The 23381-nt window shown below is 44.0% G+C and overlaps 1 protein-coding gene across 1 annotated transcript in view; it reads right to left on the minus strand.

Moving 5' to 3' along the window:
- NLK (nemo like kinase) overlaps positions 1–23381 on the minus strand; it is a 125016-nt gene that overhangs the window by 13962 nt on the left and 87673 nt on the right. The window contains exons 4-7 of the mRNA XM_020963195.2: positions 11258–11364; positions 9526–9611; positions 4144–4353; positions 1637–1738 (exon numbers count right to left, since the gene is read on the minus strand). Coding sequence (XP_020818854.1) covers positions 1637–1738; positions 4144–4353; positions 9526–9611; positions 11258–11364 — 505 coding nt within the window. The remainder of the gene's footprint in view (positions 1–1636; positions 1739–4143; positions 4354–9525; positions 9612–11257; positions 11365–23381) is intronic.

Genomic DNA, 23381 nt, shown 5'->3' on the forward strand with positions numbered 1-23381 from the left:
GTGTTTATGGGCTCTCACTGGTTTTAAAAGATAATACCACTCTATTATCCTTCACCTCTTGAAAAACCTTTCTTAGGAAGGAAAAGGGATAAGCTGTAAAACCCAGGGCTCTGAACAAAGCCACAAATGGTGACAATCACACTACCTTCTTGGGAAACAAAAAAAGGCAAAAAAAAAAAAAGACAACTCATATTACATTTTACTTAGCTTGCTAAGAAGGTTTATGTATACCAGAATACTCCGGTATTTTACATAAAAAACTATGAACTGGCATTTTGGAACGTGCCCTCATGGTTTGGTTATATACTCAAAGTGAAACACTTTTATCTGGTACCAGCTTTAGTGTGATATGCTGATTTGTACAAAGACCTAACACATTATATAGCTGCTGATTAGGGTTTTTACCAAGGATACTGAATGGTTTCCTAATCTAGGTAAAACTACATCTTGGAGAGTTAACAATACTGGATCCACGACTATAAGAGGGAACAGCCTAGCAAAGAAAGTGTTTTCTCAGTGGACCTAAATGTCATTGGAGACAGGGGCTCCGGGTGGCTGAGGTGAATGCCCAGCCTCACGAAGAACAGTGACACAGAGGAGAATCAGCAGCCTGGGCAGCCCTGCCTAATCCTCCCAACTGGTGGCTTTCACAAAGCCCATGCCTCAAGCTTCTGCAGTTCTGAACAACTCTCTGGTATTTTGGTCCACAGATGATTAGGGAAGCCCTTGTGGAAGTGCTCATTAACAGGACAGAGAAAAAGGACGCTCTGTGTTCCTCTGTAGGGGCTCGGTCAGCGGCAAAACCCAAGGGCAGTGGATCTGCTCGGCATGACCTCACACCCTGATTCTGGGTTAATGCAAAAAGAGCTTCAGGCCATGGCAGCAGGCTCCTGCTGATGTCCACACTGGGTGTTGTGCTTCATCCTTCGTTTTAGAAGAGGACCGAGGATGTCATGGGTGACATTTTGGCTTGTGCATGAATTGGATTTATGACACAAGGAAAGGGCAAAACGGAAAAAAGAAATGGCCTGGAATTCTGGCTCTTTGTACTCGGACAAAGTATTGCTTTGTGGCTCACCTTCGTTCCACGCTAATAAAATGGGAGAAAACTTAGTTACAAAGATAAACCAGAGTATCAGAGATGGAAGGAACCTTACGTGTCATTTAATGTAAAAAAAAAAAAGATGGAAACTGAGACTCAGTGAGGGGGAGTAATTTCCCTGTCATCACACGGCTAAGGACTGATAAGTGGCCCTGGGCATTTGAGAGAATAAGATCCATAAGTGAAATGGTTAGAAAAGTACATCAAGACAGAATTGGGAAATCCTCTTTAGAACTGAGTGTGGAAGGAAGACACTTTTGTTTGAAGAGACAATTTCCAACATCAAGTTATCAAGCAGCAACATGTTGTCAAGGTCAGCACAGCATGATATTAAGCTCTGTTGTGGCATTGGGAGCTGACGCTGTTTCATTTGGCCAGACAAGTTTTCAAAACTTTATCTGATCAAAACTTGCCACGACAAGAATGAAGAATCTTGTAGCTCTGCCCTTGGCTTGTGAATTCCGAGCCTAAGCTCCCTCGTTGCTGCCTTAGCAGATGGCGTTTGGAGCAGCTAGTCTTGCCCTTGGCCCTTACCTGTTTATGAGGACCCCTGAGTATGTGTGCCTTTGCACCTTCGCAAGCTGTCCTCATTGCTTCCAGTGATGGTGTGCCCAGTAAGTCGGTGATCAAATCCAACTGTAGGCAGACATGAAAAAAAGATGACAGTCACCATGTCTGGGAGACACCCCATTATTCTTCAACTTCAACAATATATTCTGAAATCAGGGCTTCCCAGACAGCTTGGGATAGAGCTTTCAAATTCATCGTTCAAATTAATGGAGAGAAGACTATGTTCTCCCTTTCTAGCCTACTTAAAATAAATACTAAAGGTTAGACGGCTTCAGTTTGGACACTCTCCCGCCCCACCTATATGGCATTAATGTCAGGATGTAAATAGACTTGCTAAAGAGATCCGAGTCAGCCCTCCCGTGCTGGGCATGACAGCACCTACAATGGGCCCAGCCAGGACTGATACCAGTGTCAAATCCAGCTACAAGTTGTATTCTTCAGGACATGAGAGAAGGGCTGAATTTGGATGTGTGAAGCAGGCTCAGACTTGCCAGGTAAGGTACCCTCAGGAGCAGCCAGCTCTGATGGTCGGCCCAAAGCCTTTACATTTAAGGTCAGAGATGGACTCTGCATGTTGGTTCACTATAGTCAGGATAGCCTTCTACATTGGCAAAGAACTATGCCCACCCTAGAGGAAGGTATCCACCTGGCACATTTGGGGACACAAGTCAGACGGCTTGTCCCAATACACAGCCATCTCTCTTACCATCTGTCTCAAACCCTATAGATGCTCTGTTATAATCTCATTAGCAATTACGTCCTAGCCCAGAGCTCTTACCTACAGAATGCTATTTTGGACTATTCCTCTTTCTGGAATCACCAAGGAGAAGCACAAGTCTGGGGTCTGTCTAGAGCCCAGAACAGCACTTCACTCTGGGATTACAGAGACACATTACAGAAATGTGCCTCTATTGCTATCTTTTTTTTGGAGGGGAACTTTTATGACCTGTAAGAATCAACAAGCTACTTGTTGATCAGAAATAGCAGGCTCATTAAATCAAATAATGAAACATATGGCAAAGTCTGTCCCAAATGAGCTGGGTCTTTGGATGATAAAGTTCTTATATGAAGGTTTGTTGCATCTATTTCTCTTATTTTTTTTTAAAGCATTAGGAAGTGCTACAGAAAATCATTATGTTTAATTGGAAATTGGATTCTCTTCACTATCTTATAATACCCCCCCCCTTTTTCCTGGCAACACATATGGGGACTCCCCAAGTGGTCACTGCAGAATGGTAAAAACAAGATTCCTCTCCTCTAGAGAATTAAGCTTTAAATACCAGCATAAGCCACGCTTTGCTTATTTGTAGTGGTAGCCTGAACATTTCAGTGACTTCATCCCCTACTTTTCACTTAAAGGATTCCCACATTTAAAAGACTAATATTAGTTACATAACATAAGTGCCTTGTGTGGAAATATGAAGACCACATATATTAAAAAACCTGTCAAATTCTGTTCTCTAAATTTAGAACATAACGGACTCTATTAAAGCCACATGTATGCACAGAATATCCAAGGTACTGAAATATCTCAAAACTGGCTTCAATTATATGGTTACTTTACTAATTGGTGCAGTAAAACAGCCTTCCTATTGAACTAAGAGCTTTGTACACATCACGCCTTTATCACTGAACTCATACTCCGCAGAAGTTTTAAAAACAATAACATGGCTAAAATCGAATATGAATGGATCAATACAAGTCACTTTTAGAATAGAAGTACCCAACTCTAGGACAATATATATGTACACACACATATTTCTATAGACTAAATATATAGTCAAAAAATATGTTAACCACTGAACAGGACAAATACATTTCTTAACATGGTGACTGACAATTCTGGACACAAAGGAGATGCTTGTGTTAAGTAAATGAATACATTGTTTAGAGAGATGCACAGAAATGCAGGCTTGCTTGAAAATCAGAGATTTGCAAATACTAGCAATGAAATATGGCACCCGTTTATTTAGCTATGTCCCTACAGCTTTAATCGGAATGTTTTAAATGTTTCCTTGAATCTTCATTTTAATGAATTCTGGCTGTACTATGGAGCCCAAAGGGTTTAAATATCTTCTCTCACCAGCTAAATGTCACCTTTTCTAAATGCTCAAAATAAGAGACATCCACATCGAAACTCACAGGAAAACTGGATTTTTATCACTTCACTGAAGACATTTTCAAGGCGTACACATGGATCAGCAGCACTACCAAGCCTACAAAAATATCCTAGGGTTCACAGAAATGAAGGGGGGGAGGGGAGAAGGAAGATGTACTTATTTCTCGTCACTCTGAGCAAACGTTGCAGCACAATCTAGTGAGCCCGACACATCCAAAGACCTGGCCCACACAGCAGTGAGGGCCCCTCTGTCTGCAGATGGCAGAATCCTCCCTCTCAACGATATCTGAAATTAGATTTGCCTACGGTCAGTCACATGATGTGGCACCCAAGGGCCGGGGTATATTTATACCTGTTGAATGGGACTCTGTGCCTGAAACAATATTCTTCGTCCCAGGAGTTCTGCAAAGATGCAACCCACAGACCAGATGTCGATAGCATTGCTGTAATGACGGCTGCCCATCAGGATCTCGGGGGCCCGATAATACTGAGTGACAACTTCCTGAGTCATGTGACGCGATTCATCCAATTCTTCCACTCTGGCCAATCCAAAGTCGCAAATCTAAATAGAAAAGTGGTTTTTACAATGTGATTTTGAAATCATCAGAGCTTCCAAACATATGCTGAAAACAAAATACTGGCACATGTGACTTACATGTATAACAAGATAAAATGTGCTTTTATGGAGCTTGGTGCTTGCTTGGTAAGAGTGCTTAATACCAAACGCCTCTGATTATCACTCCACAAATAGATCTTATCTTTAGGAAGAACCATTTGCTTAGTCACCTAAATTTCCTTTCTTACCACTTAAAATGCTGCGTCAGTAAACTCTTTGACTCTTTTAAACTTTTTGTGATTGACGACCGAAGCAAAATGACAACGAAAGTAAGACTAGTTGTCCTGTAGCTTTCCCCACGCTTAGCCCACGCCTAGGACAGCACAGGTGCTTACTGAATATCTGCTGAATGAAGAAATAATTGATTTTCAATCTGCTTTGGATGGAGGTTAAGTCACCTCCACAAAATAAGGTCCAAACAGTGGTCGTCTTGTAGAAGCTGCAGCCTCAGAAAGCTTGCTCTCAATCTTTATTGAAGAGTTCTTGGGCTCCTTCTAAAGTCATCTTAAACATCCCTCCCACTAATTTTTGTCCAATCTCCCATTTGAACAAATTCATCATTCCTGTGTGTACAGGGGGTAAAGCAGAGGCTGTATGATTGACCAATCATGTAGGAAAAAAACCTCAGGCAAAAAAAGGTGATGATTAAATCTTCAAGCCTCTTAATTTCCTGTGAAAAGTGAGTCCACCTGCCATAAGCCCCATCTCTTCATCTCAAACACCCTGCCATCGTCCCCCATTCTCTGCCTTTTCTTCCATTCTGTGATGATAAGCCATCCCCTCTGCCTGCATATGAGGTCCCAGGAGATGGCCCTGCTCCTGTCACCCACCCTCCGGTCTGGCTTTTGTTACTGCTTCTACCGGTCTGACCACTCCCCATCAGGCTTTGCTTGTTCATCCTCCATGTCAGACCCTCTAACTGCGGCTCTTCCCCAAGGCTTGGTCCTGGGTCCTCTTGCCTTCTCTCCTTACACTCTGCCTTGATGACTTCATCAGCTTCCACGGTTTAATGATCGTCTCTACGTACATGACGTAGCTGAACGTTGGTCCCACAGACCTCTCAAACTTACTATGTCCACAAGACAGCACTACCGCCTCCTTCAAACTCATCTCTCTCTGAACTAATTTTTTTTCCTAGTACACATTTTCACGTTAGTCATGTTGTAAGAAAGAATCAGAACCAACAGGAGGAACCACAAGAAAGAGGAAACAAAACAGAAGAAAAAAATAGCAAATAGTCTGCTTCAATCTGCATCCAAACTCCACAGTTCTTTCTCTGGATGTGGATAGCATTTTCCATCATGAAGCTTTTGGAGATCCTGCTTTGCTGAGAAGGGCTAAGTCTATCAAAGTTAGTCATCACACAACGTGGCTGTTACTGTGTACAACGTTCTCCTGGTTCTGCCATTTCACTCAGCATCAGTCCATACAAGTCTTTCCAGGTTTTTCTGAAGTCTGCCTGCTCATCATTTCTTATAGGACAACAGTATTCCATTACATTCATATACCACAACTTGTTCAGCCATTTCCCACTTGATGGGCATCCTCTCAATTTCCAATTCTTTGCCACCACAGAAAGAGCTGCTCTAAATCTTTTTGTACCTGTGGGTCCTTTTCCCATTTTTATGATCTCTTTGGGATGCAGCCCTAGAAGTGGTATTGCTGGGTCAAAGGGTACGCACATTTTTACAGCCCTTTGGGCGTAGGAACTAACTTATTTCTGGCACAAGCACCACCTCCCAGGTTCATAACCTCAGTGTTATGCTAGACTCTTCCTCCTCCCTCACCCGACTGGTTGTAAAATCTTGTTTCTACCTCTATATTCTCATACATATACATATACATATACATATACATATACATATACATATACATATACATCCCCCTTCTCTCCACTCTCACAGCCACCACCTTGGTCCAAGCCATTATTTCTCACCTGGACTAATGCAATGCGATGGTCTCCTACCTGGTCTCCCTCAGCTCCCTCCCTGATCCAATCTAACTTCCACAAAGTGGCCAAAGTGCTTCTCCTCAGGTGCACATCTCACCATCATTCTCCTCCTCACTCTCAAAGACTGCCACAAGGACCCAATGTAAACTTTTCTGTCTGGGCTTTAAGGCACTTCACAGCCTGGCCCCGACTTCTCTTTCCAGCTTATTCTACTGTATGGTCCCTTCTTGCCCCTTTGGGTCCAGCTGGTCTGGCTCTGTGCCTCACACCAAGCAAGCCTTCTCCCATCTCCACGTTTTGTGTGCTGGCTGTCTTTCCTCACCTTTAACTCACAAAATCTCTTTTCCTTCAAGACTTAACTATTATCTTCACAAAACCTTTCCTGATCCTCTCAACTGCTACGAACCTCCTTTTTTAACCACTACCTTGTATTTATGTTGTATATGCTTCTATATATTGTTTCCACCTATAGAATGAGAGGAGAGATTATTTTATTCTTTTTGTATTCCTAATTCCTAGCACAGCGGGGAAAAATAATAGGTGCTTAATGCATGCATGTAGATTGATTGATTAGGGGTTAAAAACCTTAAGCTGGCCTTGATGTAAAATTTTTAGCATGGACTCGAAAAAAGGCACCCAAACCTCTAATCTCCTTTCTACTTTGTATGCATCTATAGCTGAAAAAGAATGGCCTTTGGCTCAAAAGCAGATCATTTGTTTGGTCTGCCATCCAATTTTAGCATCTTACCTGGAGGATGAGCTGGGCTCAATGATCAGATAACTAATGAGTGACTGAGATTTTCAATAATCCATCCTCTGCATGATAGGAAATTAAATATACTCAACACAGGAAAGGATGCAATCAAAAAAGCATTAGAATAATTATTATGGATATATCTGCACATTCAGTCGGTTCTCTAGCCTGGTAAATATGGCCCTCCATGATAAGTCAATGGGGGCAGGGAAGAATTTCAGTGTATCCCAACCTTGGGTTGTTTATTCAGCAGTGATTTTTTCCTTTATTCACACTGCTAGAAGTAAAGTGTACTCAAACTAAACAGCTAGGAAAATCAACTTCATGCATTCGAAGGTATGATGCAGGGCGAGTTCTGTACAAAATCCTTCTTTGTTCAGTCTTCCAACCAAGAGCCAGAACATGAGACAGTTCAGTTCTTTTATCCCATTAGGCTGCCTAGAGTGAAATCCCCCCCCTGGTGAGAGCTGCTGTACTCAGGGGTTTGGTTCCTAAAGAAGCAGGATCTCCTGTCCCCAGAGTCACTAAAAAGAACTCAGAGATTCATCTGAGGCTAGGCAGAGTGCCATCAGGGCAGACGCAGGGACTAACTGGCCTCTGTGATACCCTTCTGGCCTTACAGTCTTGGAAAAATAGGAAATTTAGTTGGAAGAAATATAGTTCATCACACGACAGCCAGAGGTTTTATTTTTGAGGCAATCTAAAAAACAAGCATTCTTTCCAGCTAACATATGTTGAAAAGAATAGGACTGTATGTTAAAGTCCAAAGAATTTGGAGTCAGGGGACCTGGGAGGTTGGGGTTATCTTCTGAGGCTTCAGTTTTCTCCCCTGTGAAACGAGAGGTCTGGATAATTTCTTAAGACCTAGGGAAAGGACAGCAGAGGTCACCTGATACAACCCTCGCTGAAAAGAAGGGAACAAGTGATTTTCCCCAAGGTCACACAAGTGATGTAAGAACTAAGACTTAAACCCAGATCTCTCTCAATTTCTAGATCAGGCCCAGCTGTACTGTAGCAGACTGCTGAAGCTGAGGACTTTGAAAACATTTTCTTCAATCTCTTGGGGAGGCAGGAGAAGAGAAGGAGGGTTAGGTCTCTTCCTATGATCCTAAGTGAGGGAGACAGGGTCAGATTGACAGGAATCTTAATTTGCAAGTAGCCTCACCAACAAGCATTTAAAGCGAGCTGGCCTGTCGTCAGAAGAAAGCATTGAAAATCATAAAATGAAATTCATTCACACACGACATGAATGTTTGATTTAACTGCCAACAAGCTAAGCAGTAGTGACAGTAATGACTACTCTTACAGTGGCCATCATTTTAAAAAACAATTCTCTTCCTCTTTAAATAGATCAGTTTGAAATGGTAAAAGTATTTACCGTGGAGAAGTAAGCATGCTATAAAAGCCACTTATGAAACATGTGAAAATGTCATTTGGTTTCCACTGTGAAGCTGTCTAATGTATAAGGGTGACGTGGGTCCAAGCAGGTGACCGTTTCCTGTTTCTACAGACTGAGGAGGAGATACAATGGTTTGTCCATTACACAGGGCCTAAGCTATTGAGGCTGCAGCTTTCCTACCTGATTTTGGGAAACTCTGCTACTAATTCACACTTCCATCAGGAGGGGTAAGGAAAGAATGACATATAGGCCAACTTCAATATTACTCAGTATACCCAAGTGGGTCAACTGAGAGACAGCAGGGAAAGCAGGTGAAGTTAACCATTTCAATGACATTTCAGGACTATCTATAGATGAACACAGCATACCCCTCAGCGCTCATTAGGATGGCTAAGTCGGCTAATGGATTTGACAGGTGACTGGCTGAGGCTGCTTCTCTGCATAGCTGATATTTCAGCCACCCCTGGAATGGGCTACAGTCAGAGGACCTGGGTTTAAACCCTCCCCCAACACTCGCCACCTGTACGACTCTGTTGGACAAGTTGTCTAATCTCCCTGAACTTTAGTTTTGGAACGGCCCTGATAGCTTCTCATATTCCTTCCCATGCCTCCCCCTACCTTGTATAACCAAATATGGACTCAAGGAAGGAATTATTAGTCTTCAAATGATTAATCCTGATAACACACTTTTCTTTGGAGATGGGAAAGGAAGTCACTTTACTTAAAGGGATTTGCCTTTTCTTTATCCACCTTATTTCCATTTCAACATTACCAACGTACACACTAAAGGGGAGAAAAAAATGGAAAAAACTTGCCATGTGTCAAAACAATACATGCTTAACCCTAATAGGTGCATAAGATGCTTATTAGCTAGTATTTTTCTGTGAGATGGGACAGAAAAAAATGGAGTTTAAAAAAAAAGAACGACACACACTTTAGCAATTTCCTCCTGAAAACCCAACACTCTTAAAAGCCTGGATGCTCATGCACACTAAAACAAACTGAAGAGCCTACCTTAAGCACACAGTTGCTGTTCACAAGGAGATTCCCTGGCTTAATGTCTCGATGTAAAATGCCGGCGGAATGGAGATATTTCAAACCTGAAACAATAAATCAAATGGCAGAGCCTTATGCTTATTTCTAATACAATGAGAGATTCTGGAAAACTTTTCTTAGCTATCCAACAAATTATTAGGGGAGATTCTAGGCTATTCCCCTGCAAGTATATGCAAGTAAGATGAAAAGTATGAGCCAGACCTGTGCCCCGCCTCCCATCCCCCAGTATGATTACAGTTAAATACAAAGTCACCTGAAAAGTTATCGAGGGCTTTCATTCTTCAGAGATGCCTTGTAATTCATAAGATGATCTGAAGCTAAATCTACAACAATGATTCTGACACTAAGCCTGACCACTCTCAATTCCCCACGTGGCTCCCACGTGGTCCCTGGAAGCGAGAAGTTCTCCAAAGTCTACTTTCATCACAAGAAGCCAAAGTGGGGCTTTTCTTCTTTTTGGGGAGACTCCAATCCAGGGCTTTACACAGGCTCTTCCCTCCACCAGCTATATTCTCAGGACCATTCTATCATTCTTTGGCTTGAATACTGGGAAATTCTATATTATTACAGAAAGGTCCCTCTTAGACCTCCAGGAACACTCTAGGTAGCCAAGGTCATTTTTTTTCCCTAACTAAAAAAGCAGCAAATTCCCTTCCTCACAATAGTGTCTTAAGGTTATTAAGTAGGACTGGGGAAGAACAGAAAATAAGCTAATAAAAGCTTCCTAATGCTTAGGTAGAATTTGTGGATAATCATGGTTTAGGGCAGGGGTGGGGAACCTCTAGCCTCAAGGCCACATGTGGCCCTCTAGGTCCTCAAGTGCAGCCCTTTGACTGAATCCAAACTTCACAGAACAAATCCCCTTAATAAAAGGATTTGTTCTGTAAGACTTGGACTCAGTCAAAAGGCCACAGGTGGCCTCGCGGTCACAGGTTTCCCACCCCTGGTTTAGGGGTTCCCAGTCTTTGCAGGGAAGCTTTTAAATCTTCCTTAAGGAAAATAACTCTATTTGCTCTAAGAAAAAATCTCATACAAGGAAAAGAGGCTTCTGTTGCTCTTCAGCTGAGTCACACATCTTATCTTACAACAGCAAAACTCAGGAGAGAGGACTAATGTTCAGGCACCAATTCAATGATTAATATTAAAAAGTCAGAGCTGCCAAGAAGATTCTTCATGCGCATCCTGGTCAAGCCAGCAAGGTCATTTCTTGCCAACACCTCTTTCTGGAGAATCATTTAGGCAGCTGATTCCATTAGCTCCTCGTCTGCATCATCAGGCCAGTGGAGGTCTCTTCTGCTGCTCTGTGGTGATGTTCTAGGCCACAGATACACTCTTTTTTAGGCACCTGGTGCTAGGGTGCACCTACTCAAAAGCTCACGGCCCTCCTCCATCTGGCCACGCTATATGGCAAAGAATTCTTCCATATTTGCCTCTTCTAAATCAACTTGCTTCAGTTGTAAGTGGTGTGGTTCCATCTTTGCCTTCTCTATCACAGAAGCTCAACCAAGAACTTCTTGGCAACCTGGGAGCCTTCAGGGAAATGTTAAATTCCGTTACATATGCTCATGGCAAAAACAAACTGCCTGCTGGAGCAGGAGAACCTTGGGAGGCCAGGGCAAAGGGCAAAGGAAAAACACAACTTTCAGTTGAGATCGCCATTTCTTTTCCTTCAGACATAAAAAAATCTTACCTCGTAAAATCTGATAAAGAAAAACTTTGACATGATCTGAGCTGAGTGGTTGAGGAGAGACGATAATTTTATGTAGGTCACTCTGCATCAATTCTGTGACAACATATCTTTGGGTCAGAAGTTAAGGAGAGTTCAGAGAATGCCACTCATAACCCCCAGAAGCACTCGCTAGCGCACTCTCAGGGCTGAAGCTTTACCAGGAGAAAACTTCTTGACGCACAGCCTAAGAAGGGTCAGAATTCCAGCCTTCAAGAGATGGAAGACTGACATAATGAAACGACCAAATTCACCTTTAAGAGGAAGGTCGCCAAAGCAAACCACCGCCTATCTTCTCTGTAACCAGCACTATAAAATGGAAAAAGGCCCAAATGCCTGCCCTAGAAAGGACAAAAGAAAGACCAGGCCCAGGCCCATTCTCTGAATTCACATACAGTAGGTTTGGTAGTCTCCCTCTAGCCCCACTAGTACTGGAGAAGAGAAAAACTGCAGCCTGATCTAAGGGCAAAGTACTCTGGCATTGGCATCTCTCTAGCCTTCTATTCTCTGACTCATCAAATGGAGAGGATGATGCTCATTTATGTACACCCCTCCCTCCACTTCCCACCCAACCCCAGTATTTCAATTAGCCTTTTGCTTCAGTTCTTCATGTGCTTATGTAACCTCCTGAAAGGCAGGGACAATAGCTTCTTGGCATGACCCCCATCCCCACCCCAGTCACTTGCATGAAAGAAGTTAACAAATATTCAACTGGCCTTAAGAGGGATGAGGAAAAGAGGGAAGCTCATGTGGAAGCAGAAAAATGCCTTTCAGGCTAGCAGTTCCCAATATGTGTGGAGTCTTGATAGAACTCACAGTGTCCCCTTTAACTTTCCTGGCTGAGTTAGAAAGGCTTTAGGATGTTAATTCAATAATGAGGGTTCACTGGATCAAAACCATAGAGCTGGAAAAAGCTTTAGAGATGATCTCATTCTTTCCCCTTTTTTTGCAGATGAGGAGACTTAGGTAAAAAGAAAAAGGGGGGTGGTGAAGTGACTTGCCCAAGGTCACACAGGTAGTCAGTAGCAGAGCCAGGATTCAAACAAACCCAGGACTTCTAACTTCAAATCCTGGGCTCTTTTGAATGGATGATTAAGAGAGAATGGAGAAGTCCCTTTTTCTCTACCTGTAAGGAAAGCCCAGAGCCATACCCAGGCATCTAGGCAGCATGGCAGAAGACCTGAGCCTGACCCCTGCCCCAGACACCCACCAGCTGTGTGGCTATGGGCATGCTCCATAAGTCTCTGAGCCTTAATCTTCTCCTCTGCCAAATGTGGATAATGACATCACCTACTTCATGAACAGTTTGTGAGGATCAAATGAGGCGGTGTCTGTAAATGCTTCCATTGCTATTAGTACCATCTGACTTGGATGACTTAAGTGGAGGCAGACTCGACTGAAGTTAGGGTTATGGACCTGACTGATGGTCTCCAAAGGTTCCTAAGTGCCCCATAAGTGGTTCTGTTAGAACAGAAACTTTTGGGACTTACTGAAGTCAGCTGGGCATTCCAATGAATGTATCAAACAGGCTTCCCTATTCCTAAGCAACTGAGTTGGCCACCCAGGGCAGCAGCTTGGCCCTCAAGGGCCCTGGGGTCTTCCCTGTCCTCTTCCACTAGCCCTTGTCACAGACACATAGCAACTTCAGCGCTTCTGTCCTCTCTGACTCCCTGAGTCTGGACGAGAGACAAGAAGAGAGGGAGCTGTCAGTCAAGCTATCAACAATCACGAGGCGCTCCTTTGCGCCTCCACAGCTTCTCTCATTCCAACTTACTAAGTACAGACAGTTCTTGCTTCACATAAATTCACAGTATGCAAAGAATTCTGAAACAAATCTGCATTCCCAAAACCCCCTATGTTAACTTTACAGTACTGTGCTCTGTCTCCATTCCTGCCCCTGGGCTCAGCATTCAGCCTCCCACCCCCGCCCCCCAAAATCCCCTCCAAGGAAAGCAGACTGGATGCCGCCTCTAGGTCAGTCGAGGACCGGCTTGAGACCTTTGCCCCACTCCACCCGCCTGCCTGTGTGTCTTCTGTCTGTCGGGTGCATCCCCCATCCTCTCCTGTCTGTGTCTGTGTCTGCCCCCCGCATGTTCGTCCTCTTGGTCCCAGCCAGGCTCTGATGTGGCTGGCCCCTGCCCCAGTGGTCCTTGAATGCTCTTGCTTCTTTGTCTCTGGCCCCCGGGTGTCCTTGAACCCTGTGCCAGCCCCTCCTTCCATGGGCACATGGCCCCCTCTCAGCCTCCTTCCCTCCCTTCCCCACACCCACGCTTCTGTAGAGATCACTTCACATAGAGGTCTGTGGAAGGGCCCACTTACACAAAGCGAGAACTGCCTGGAGGAGAAAGAACACTGCTCTTGGAACCAACAGGGCTGGGTCTGAGTCCTGGGAAAAGTCCCCCAAAGAGCATTTAAAGAACAAGGGAGCACTGAAGACCTGGGTGAAGCCCTAGGGGCCTCGGCACTGATGCAAACCAAAGGGGTCTGGAAGCTCTTGTTTGGCAAGTTCAGCATAGCCATCTTAAAAATCTCTAAGTAAACACCGCTCCATTTAGGAAGAAAGCTAATGCTTGGGTACTTAATCCTCAGAGTAGCTGCTATGAAATCTTACCCTGAGCACTGATAGTATATCCTCTTGAGGACTGCTGTTACACAGAATTAACTTGTAAAGAGAGCTAGGCTGGTTCCGGCAACACCAGGAAGGAAACTCCAACCTAGCCCAAAATAAAGGAAACAGAACAAGGAGAAGAAACCCACCCCTGACATCCCCAGAGCAAGTGGGGTCAGTTTCCTCAAAAAGCCCAACTCAACCAAAGCGCCCAGCACAGCCCATCTCTGCCCATGTCAGTGCAGCCATGTCTGCCGAGTCCACCGACAGGCTTCTGCTGGGACTGAAGAGAGTGCTTCTGGATGTGGAAGAGCAGGTGACTGTCTGTGGCCTCACATACATACCATGAGAAAGGCCAGCCAGACCACGGCGCCAGAACCCTCCCTCCTGCCAGTGACAGCTGGCACGGATGCAAGCAGGGGACAGAAAACATCTGGGTTTCCAAGGGGTCAGGTTGAATTGGTAGCGCTTGGGAAAATCTTGCTTTGACTTAAAAATGAAACAAATTGATAAGAGCCAAACACAAAGAATAAGCATGGAACAGAATGTCATGTGTCTGTGTATGTTTCCCCTCCCATCTATAACCATATCTTAAACAGAGGAAGGAAGATGATCTATGGTTCTGAAGGCAGACGAGCAACCAAAGACAAAGCAGAGCCACCTCTGGGCCCCCGTGCTCCGGGCACTGCTCCTCTTTCCCTAAACTCTGACTGGGGCACCCATCGTGCACAGCAGGGTAGCCAGCGCCCCACACCACCAGCGCCCCTAGTCACTGCTTCCAAGCCCAGATGCTGTACATGGAACATCCCCTCTCCCCCCTCCCCTGCCCTCCAAGCCAACAGCCCCTTTCAGGCCCCCATTACACGTTGTCTTACCCCATTAGAGTAGCATGGTGTGCCCGTGTTAAAGAAGGTGCTGTGCTCTATGAGCAAGGCAGAGTTATGGAAGCTCCCAACATTCACATGCACTCACTGTGCCCGACCCAGGGTAGAGCCTTCCAAGCTTGTACTGGTCTCATCAGCCACGGCTGGACACAGGGTACCTTGACCCTGACCCAGGGATGTCATTTTGGTCCTCTCTGAGCACAAGGACAGCAACCAATCGTATTAGAAGATCAACTCCCTGAGGGCAGGGACCATCTTGCTTGCTTGTATTCCCAGCACATACACAGTATAGTAAGGACTTAATAAATTCCCTCTCTCTCTCTCTCTCTGCAGTTAGGGAGAGATTTCTCCCTATCTATTCAGATCTGGGCACCTCTATACAGGAGATTCCCAAATCAGCTTGTCCAAAGCAAAATAACAAAATTAACAACAGTCTCACGTGGCAAGACAATTCCTCCAGACTGAGGCCGCATGGATACACACCATTCCGGATGAAATATAAACCAGTAGCATTCTTGCCTCTGCTCAGCACAAATAACCATGATGTCACTGACCTGGAAAAATCTGATCCAACCTTCCGAAAAGCTTCTCATCCACAAGTAATCATTTCAGAAGAGTGGTATTAAAAGCAATCTACTCTCCAACTTAAGTTAAAAATACTTTAACCTTCAAGCACCCTCTGGCCTTATCCCCCCACCCCCACCAAGGATGGCTTTTTAAAAATAATTAAAAACAGGAGAGTTTGGGATTGTAAAACTGGAAATGACAAGATGGTTTTAACTCATTTATTTACTATATTGCATTATCTTCTATAAGTCATTTAGTAGCAGCAACTTTAGTCATTTTTATTTTGGGGGTGTCTGGAACTAAAATTTCATGGGTGGAGGGAACTCCCAGGGAGGAGTTACCTGAGGTCACCCAGCCAGTATGTGTCAAAGGCAGGACATGACCAAGTCTTTCTGACCGTTAGTTTTCTAACTACCAGCTTCAATGACTTTTCAAAACATTGCCTGCAAATACCTTTAGAAGAATGCAGTTCCCCGTGTCTACTTTCGTTCCCTCATGGCAAGGCTAACCCTTACAATTTCAACTTTGCGCTTTGCCACATGTGCAGACACCATATTTTTCATTTTCCTCATCATTCTACTTGCAACGTCTTTAAAAGAATACCTTCCTTTTGAAGCCAAACAGTCATGTAGCACAAGTAAGTCTGCCTTGTGAAGTTTTCAGAAAGTAAAAGAAAAAGACCTCTTGACATTTTTCATTTAACAAAGCAGTCCTGGGCAAACTTCTACCATTTGATTTTGTTAAGCAAGGCCACAACACCAAAATTCTAGAATGAATAAGACAGTTGAAAATGCCTAGAAGTAACACATGCTACTCTTGTAAGATTTCTGCTTTCTCTACTACATATCCTCCTAAGTCTCAATCCCCCAGCATAACATCTCCCAGATGTCTCAGCTAGTTGCCATGCCAACTAAAGCAGCTCAAATTAAACGAGGGGCTGAAAAGGGACCCGCATCATTCCAGGTCTGTTGCATGTTAACTAAAGCTCTCTTGACAGGGGCTCAAAGGTACCATTAACTTGAACAGCAGCTATCTGATTATTGTCTCCAGGTAATTTAATGAGGGGCTCCCAAACAAGAGTAAAGCAGGCCTCCCGCCCTCTAAATGAGGCAGTCTCTCCAACAGCTGGTGCTCCCACCGGGTCAAAGCCCCTGCCAAGGCCTTTCAAGTTAGCACTGGGCAAAGATAAAATCCGGGACCAAAGTTGGGGCTTTCAGAAGAGCATTAACAGATTAAACATTTCTGCCTATTCAAGTCAGTCAATAAAAATATGATCACTAAAAACACACAGGGCACTGTATGCCAGCCTCAGAGTTTTAACCAACTCAACAGCACAGCCATAAAATAAATTGCTGCTGATTGCAGTAATTAGTTAAGTACTTCCATAAAATATAGATTACAAAATATGCTGATTTGCTACAGTACAGCTAGTGAGACAAATGAACAATAATAAATTGGGGTCTCTGATTCCTTAGGTGCCCTAGCATAACAACCAGGCCTGTACGTTTTCTATCTAAAAAGCAGATTTGTTTTTTGGGAACTTTTTTTTTAAGATAATGGAAAATGGGCCTGTTTCTTCACTAAGCCTCACTAGTCACCTAGAGAGTACGAGGGCTAGGGAGGACCTTGGGGGCTGTCCAGTTCAGCATCTCTCCTTTCTGAGAGAAGATAGGCATTCACTGGTCCACGGGCCTGCAGACTGCCGCTGGTGGCTGCGCTGGATGCAGAATCAGGCTCACCTCTGGGTTCATGTGGTTCCATGAAGACCACACAATAGCCTAAAAGTGGGAGCCAGGCATTCTGAATCTAGGACTCTCAATTTCCCTTTTAACCAAATTATCAACACAGGAGAAATATAGGCTTCTACCTAGAATCCAAGGGGGAAGGGGCCCAGGACAGCAAGGCTTAGGCAACCTACCAGCATCTGAAGCAGCCTCTGAGAGTACTTTAGTACTGCCCACCTTGGTGTACACTAGAAACTATGACCCCGCTCTGGCAGTCTAAGGAAATCTACAGACCCCTTCTCAGAATAAGATTTCTGAATGCATAAAACACAAAGGATTGCAAAGGAAACCAATAATTTTGAAATAAAGATTTTTTTTCCCATCCAAATTCATAGATTCCCCCGAAATCTCCAGGTTAAGAACTCCTGACCCAGATGGAACTTTTCTGTGATTCCTTTTTTTTCTCTTTCATTTCTCACCCTCCATTCTCACTTCCTCCCAATTTATTCCTTAGTGCCTCAGACCAAACCCATGGACACTCTGCTTATTGCCACTAGACACTGCTGATTTACCATTTAGGAATCTCCAAACCAAATGAATGAATCCCAATTTCTTTTCTTTTAAAACAATTTATTTATACTTTTGTTGTCATTCCCTTTATTCCAGAATACATTTCTCCTCTTTCCTGTATTCAGTGAGCCATCTCACTTGTCAGAAACCCCTTCATTTTACAGAGGAAGAAACTGACCAACAAAAACATTTTAAAAAAAAAAAAGGCAATTCAGTAAAAGCAGCTATCGCATCAGCCAAACCCGACAACACAGGCAATATTTCGCACCCAGAGCCCCCACCTCTGCAGGGAGGGCAGGAGAGTGCCTTTTCTCAGCTCTTCTCCAAAGCCAAGCTCTTGCTCATGACTACAGCGTTCGTATTTGTCAGCTTGCTCTTTCCCTTTATATTGTTGGACTCACTGCATAAACACACAGTTTTCCTTAAATATACTCTAGAGGCCACACAATGAATAAATGTGAAAGCCAGAATTTAGGTCTACTGACCTTCGGTTACTGCATCTCTCTGGGCCTGTTTTCTAATCAATAAAATAGGAATAATTTTCCTTAATCTATCTCCCTCCCCATGTTGCTCTAAGATCAAATGAGATAATACACAAAATACTTTTCTGAAAAGTATAAAGCATAATAACAAGTGCAAAGTATTGGCATGTGAACTACCATGTTTAAAAAAAAAGGACTAGAAGCCATGTGGGAAAAGTGTAAAATGTCATGCACTTTAGACATTCCCTAAAACCACAGTGGCTCTGAGCTAGCGAATGAGTAGAAAGCATACTTCCCTAAGTCCTTAGTTAAGACCACTTAGAATGACAGAACTTCAGGGCTAGATGGGGTCCAAAGCGATCTTCTAGCTTGACCCCTTCATTCTATACACGAGGAAAACTAGATGAAGCCCAGGAGGCCGAGTGGCTTGTCTGACTTTCCACATTAATGCACAGCCAGAATCACAGGCCAGGCCTCCTGACTTCCACCTGTCTCCATGTCAGTTTCATCATGGGCTGCCTCACCTAATTCATGAAAAGTTCCAAAGCCAAACATTTTCCTCATGCTGTTATAATTTATTTGTTACACCTAGAGGGGGCTTGATGCAAAAACAGGGTCTATCGGGGTCCAGGAGGACATCCGCTGTTGAGAAGCACAGCGTATGTCCCTCTCTTACTGGAAGCTCACAACCACTTTACATGTTTCTGTAGAGCCCCTTGAGGTAATGATCTGAAATGGAATGTGAGCCCTGGACCATCATGGAGCCAGCGGAAGAAGAGACATAACACCCTAGCCACACTGAGCCATATTCTTCGGAGGGAGATGCCCCCAAATTATTGCAAAGGCTACATGTCACCCAACCAAGCATTGTATACTGCAGTCCCATGTGGCTATCACCCTCGAGAGCACTGAAGCAACCACAATGGCACCCCCCTTTAACAGCCATATCTGCACATTAAAGGACAATAGAGAAAATGTAGAAATGCACTCCTCAACCCCTAACCCCTTGTGTTTCTCCAAAGTGCCATGAACCTTCTGACCATCTGTAAATTTCATATCAAGGGAGAGAATGTTATCTGCTTTAGGACCAAGGTCTCTTTCCAGGTCCTGTGGCTGGTGAAAGGGCTGTTCTAGCACCATGCATGCCAAGTCAGAGCTCACCAATGAAAGGCGAGTGGGTGCTAGGATCAGGGGATGTTAGACTGGAAGGGACAAAAGAGACCATTTAGTACAACCCCTTCATTTTACAGAGGAAGAAACTGAGGCCCAGGCAGGTTAAGGGCCTTGACCAACTTCACACAGCAATGAAATGGCACAGGTAGGTCTCAGACCTGGTCTTCTGACCACTCAGGGCAGCATTCTTCCCACTACACATTAAACTGTAAGCTACTGAAGGGCAAGCACTTTTTGTGCTATGCTAAGTGCCAGGCACATAGTAGGTACTTAGTAAATATTTATGGATGGATTAAACATACCATGCTACCTGAATTTTAGTCTTATTTCTGTAACTGCCAAGTTACAACCTCAACCAGCCACTAGAATGGTTTGAGGATTAGATGAAAGATAATAGCTCTGCTGGGCACAGAGCTCTCATGGCTCTCTGACAGGCTCTCAAGGTGCCCTGTTTTGTGCACAGAGAGGTAGTGTGGATGACAGTAGCATCAGCCAGATTCAAAAATGGTTATATCACTGGACTCAATGCAGCAACCAATAATGGGCTGATGCTGACCACAGGTGTCAGGGGGAGGGCTCTGCCCTGGCCAGACCACATCTGTCCTACTATGTTTACTTCTAGACACCTTGCTCTAGGAAGGCCATTGACAAGCTGGGGCACCTACAAAGAAGGGTCACCAAGGCAGTCAGGGACTAGCCAGGTCCATCGAATGAACTAGAAATGTGAATTAAGCCAGGAGAAAAAAGACTTGGTGGGGCCTGAGAGCTGTCTCCAAGTCTCTGAAGGGCCCAAAGGCCCAAACTGAGAAGGATCAGGAGGAAGGTGCAGAAAGGCAGATCTCAGCTCCCAACAGCAGAGCTGGTCAGTGATGGAATGGGCTACCTGGAGGGCCAAGGAAGGGTTTCCAAGCATGCTAGATGACCACTTGCTAGAGATACAGCAGAGGAATTCTTATTCAGGTACAGAGGGAATTAGAGGTTTGTTGAAGCAGCTTCCACCTCAGAGACTCTATGAGACAGGTATTAGAAATACAAAGTATTAAAAAAATTGTAATGGCAGGAGGTGATTTTCACTGTGTAGGTCTTAACATACAATAATTCTGGGCTTCTCTTCCAAATCTGTTGTCACTAGCATGCCATGTTAATAGTTAATAGAATGCACTCCATAAGCCTTGATAACAACAATAGCAGCTGACACTATAGAACATTTTCATATATTATTTCACTTGATTTTCACAACATAATATCATCGCCCTGGTTTCACAGAGCAGGAAACCTGAGGTTTGGAAAGATTGGTAGAAGACAAACTGATTGTTTAAACTTAACTTCCAGTCAAGTGCTCTACTGAACATGTAACTGAAGTGATTCTTACAGAGTCATCACTGCTTGATGACAGTCTTTACAGCCATACACACTAAGACACTGCAAGAATTAAGCTGTTCAGACTGTAAAAGAAAGAGGCCACTCTAGATAGTATGTTTTTCACAAGCCAATTACCGAAAACTCAAGATGTCTCAATTTAAAATAATAAACTTTTAGACTATTTTAAATGGCTTATTTCAACATCACCTGAATTTTTACAACTACTGTGTGTCAAGGTAGTTTTTAAGATTTATATGTAAGATTCACACAGAATGAATCATTTTGTTCATAAAATATTTATTAAGCACATTTACAGTTGGAATTGTGCTAAGCACAGGTGGGGAAGAAGATATGCCTCCCCCCCCCAACTTATCACCACAATACCTCAGGGAGCTTACAATCTAGTATGGGGGTAAAGATGTCCATATATGATATCAGATATCACAGAACAATTCCAGGCCACATTCATGGAGGTAGGAATTGCAAGTAAGGGAAAAGATCACTGTGAGGCCAGGCTGAGGAACCATTCAAGGAAGTCACTAAAGGACTTTAAGTCTCTGGTCTTTGAGAAGAACTTTAGGCTTAGATGAGCATAGAGGACGGGAGGTGAGGTCGGGCAAAGGGAGCACCAGGAAGAAAGGCAAAAATGTGCAGCTCAGCTGTTTAGCTCCAGACAGGGAACTTACAAAGTGACAAAGCAGAAGAACATCTAAGAGAAGTCTGGTACTAAATATGTTCAACTTAATTCCATCAAGCTCACAGTGAAGGGACCAGGAGGCAACCCCTCTGTTCACACCTATAGTTGCAAAACTTCAACAAAGAGTTTAAAAAATAAATTATCTGAGGTAATATCCCCACAGGCCACAGGATGGGAGCGTTCCCCCAAGTGCTGCTTTGTCTGGGTGTGTCTTCCTGTGTCTGTTTGTCTTTTTTCCCCCTGCTCTTCAATTTCTTTGGTTTTTCTAACTGCCCTCCCCCAAATAGCCATAATATAATTATAATACCACTGTTTTAGTTACTGAAGGGCTTGGGCTCCATAGTTTCACCTTAAAAACAGGTAAGTGGCACACTGTATTCTTCCAGAAAAAGAACTAAACTAGGAAGCATTTTATTTCTGAAGTCCTTGGCTGATTTGGGGAAGGGGAGTGGACAAAAGGACTCCGATGGAAAAAGGGCTCTTTGCCCCGTCCATAAACAGCTAAAAATCACAGCCAGAAGCCTGGGAAGAGATTAGGGATAGTATAAAAGCCACCTAAGAGTCAGGACTCTCCCTACCTCCCAGGCCTGCCAGGTCCCAACCATAACCTTCAAGTCAGCAGCTCTGTGTTCACTGAGGGGCAAACACAACATGACTTTCCATGTCACTCTGCAAAAGCTGCCGCAGAAAGAGTCCTCTTTCCTTTGATGACACTTACAGCTTCCTGCACTGCTGCAGATTAAAATAACCAGCACACCGACGTGCTGCCCCAGAGCCAACGCTTCAGGTGGGGGAGTCTGCTGGGGTGGACCACGTCACCTGTGGAATCACTTATTGCAGGCGCAGGAGCTGAGAGAATTTCTTTAGGCATCTTTAGGCTGGCAGCAGTACTAGGGTCTCCCAAAAGTCTGGTGGCCAGGGGGATCCTGCTGGTTCATGAAAAGATTCTTGGGAGCAAATAAAAGGCAGGAAAGAAGGGGGGGGAGGGCTTTCTAAAGACAAAGGAAAAGAGGTCAGCACATATCAAAACTATAAAGGTAAAACAAGAAACAAGAAAAAAATAAAAAGGATTTGCTTAACGCACTGTAAAGCAAAGGAGGAGTACAGATGACCAGGTTAGGAAACTAACATTCCAAAGCTTGGCAGCCAACTGTATCTCAGGAACAAGCCTCTTGCCACAATGAAAATCGTTGGTAATGCCAACGTCCAAGCGATGAAGCTCTGCTCAGATGCCTCATCACACAAGGACAGCACGGAGGTGGCTCACAGCCGCCTTATAGACAAGGGCTAGCAGGTTCTAACCAATGACAAAGACTCCCGGTAAGAACCTGTTGTCTGAGGAGCAGTGTGGCCCAGAGGTTCATCACCAGAAGGATGGATATCAGGTGATGAATTTTTTTTTTTCAGAGACATAGATAAAGCATTTGGTGAGCAATGACTATGTGGCAGGCACTGTGCTGTTTTCTGAGATAAAAACATAAGGAAGCAGGACATTCCCAAAGTGTTTATGTATGTGGGAAGGAAAGCAGTATACATCATGATTTGGAAACGGAGGCTGGGAGATGATTTGGAGGACTGGTTTTGGGCCACGAAAGGCAAAAAAGTCCCTGCCAGAGACCAGGATGGTGCCAGAGGAGACAGCGCTAACTGAACCTGTGGCTGAAGTCCTCAGAAGAATGAAACAGATCCATGAAGGTAACGAAGTAAATGTGGAGGATGCTGTTCAGCCATCTCTAGGCTGGTGCTGTTTGTTATTTCAGGACATTTTTAAGGGAGCAGAAGAATCAACATCATTAAGCATGAATATGTCTTTCCCAGTTGACTCTCTGAGTGATAGCCATACAATTATCACAGAAAAATGAACCTCCAATCACGAGTACCCTAATTGAGCCCTTTTTCATTTTTTAGGAAGCCACGATTACCAGTTGCAGGCTCTGTAGGGATAGTGCCAACAACACATCCTATTAAATTATCATCGCTAACATCAATAAATACTGACCAATCACTCGCTGGGTTCGTGA

This window comes from Phascolarctos cinereus, unplaced genomic scaffold (genome assembly GCF_003287225.1).
Source record: "Phascolarctos cinereus isolate Bilbo 61053 unplaced genomic scaffold, phaCin_HiC Scaffold_5;HRSCAF=322, whole genome shotgun sequence".
In the NCBI taxonomy this organism is placed as follows: domain Eukaryota; kingdom Metazoa; phylum Chordata; class Mammalia; order Diprotodontia; family Phascolarctidae; genus Phascolarctos; species Phascolarctos cinereus.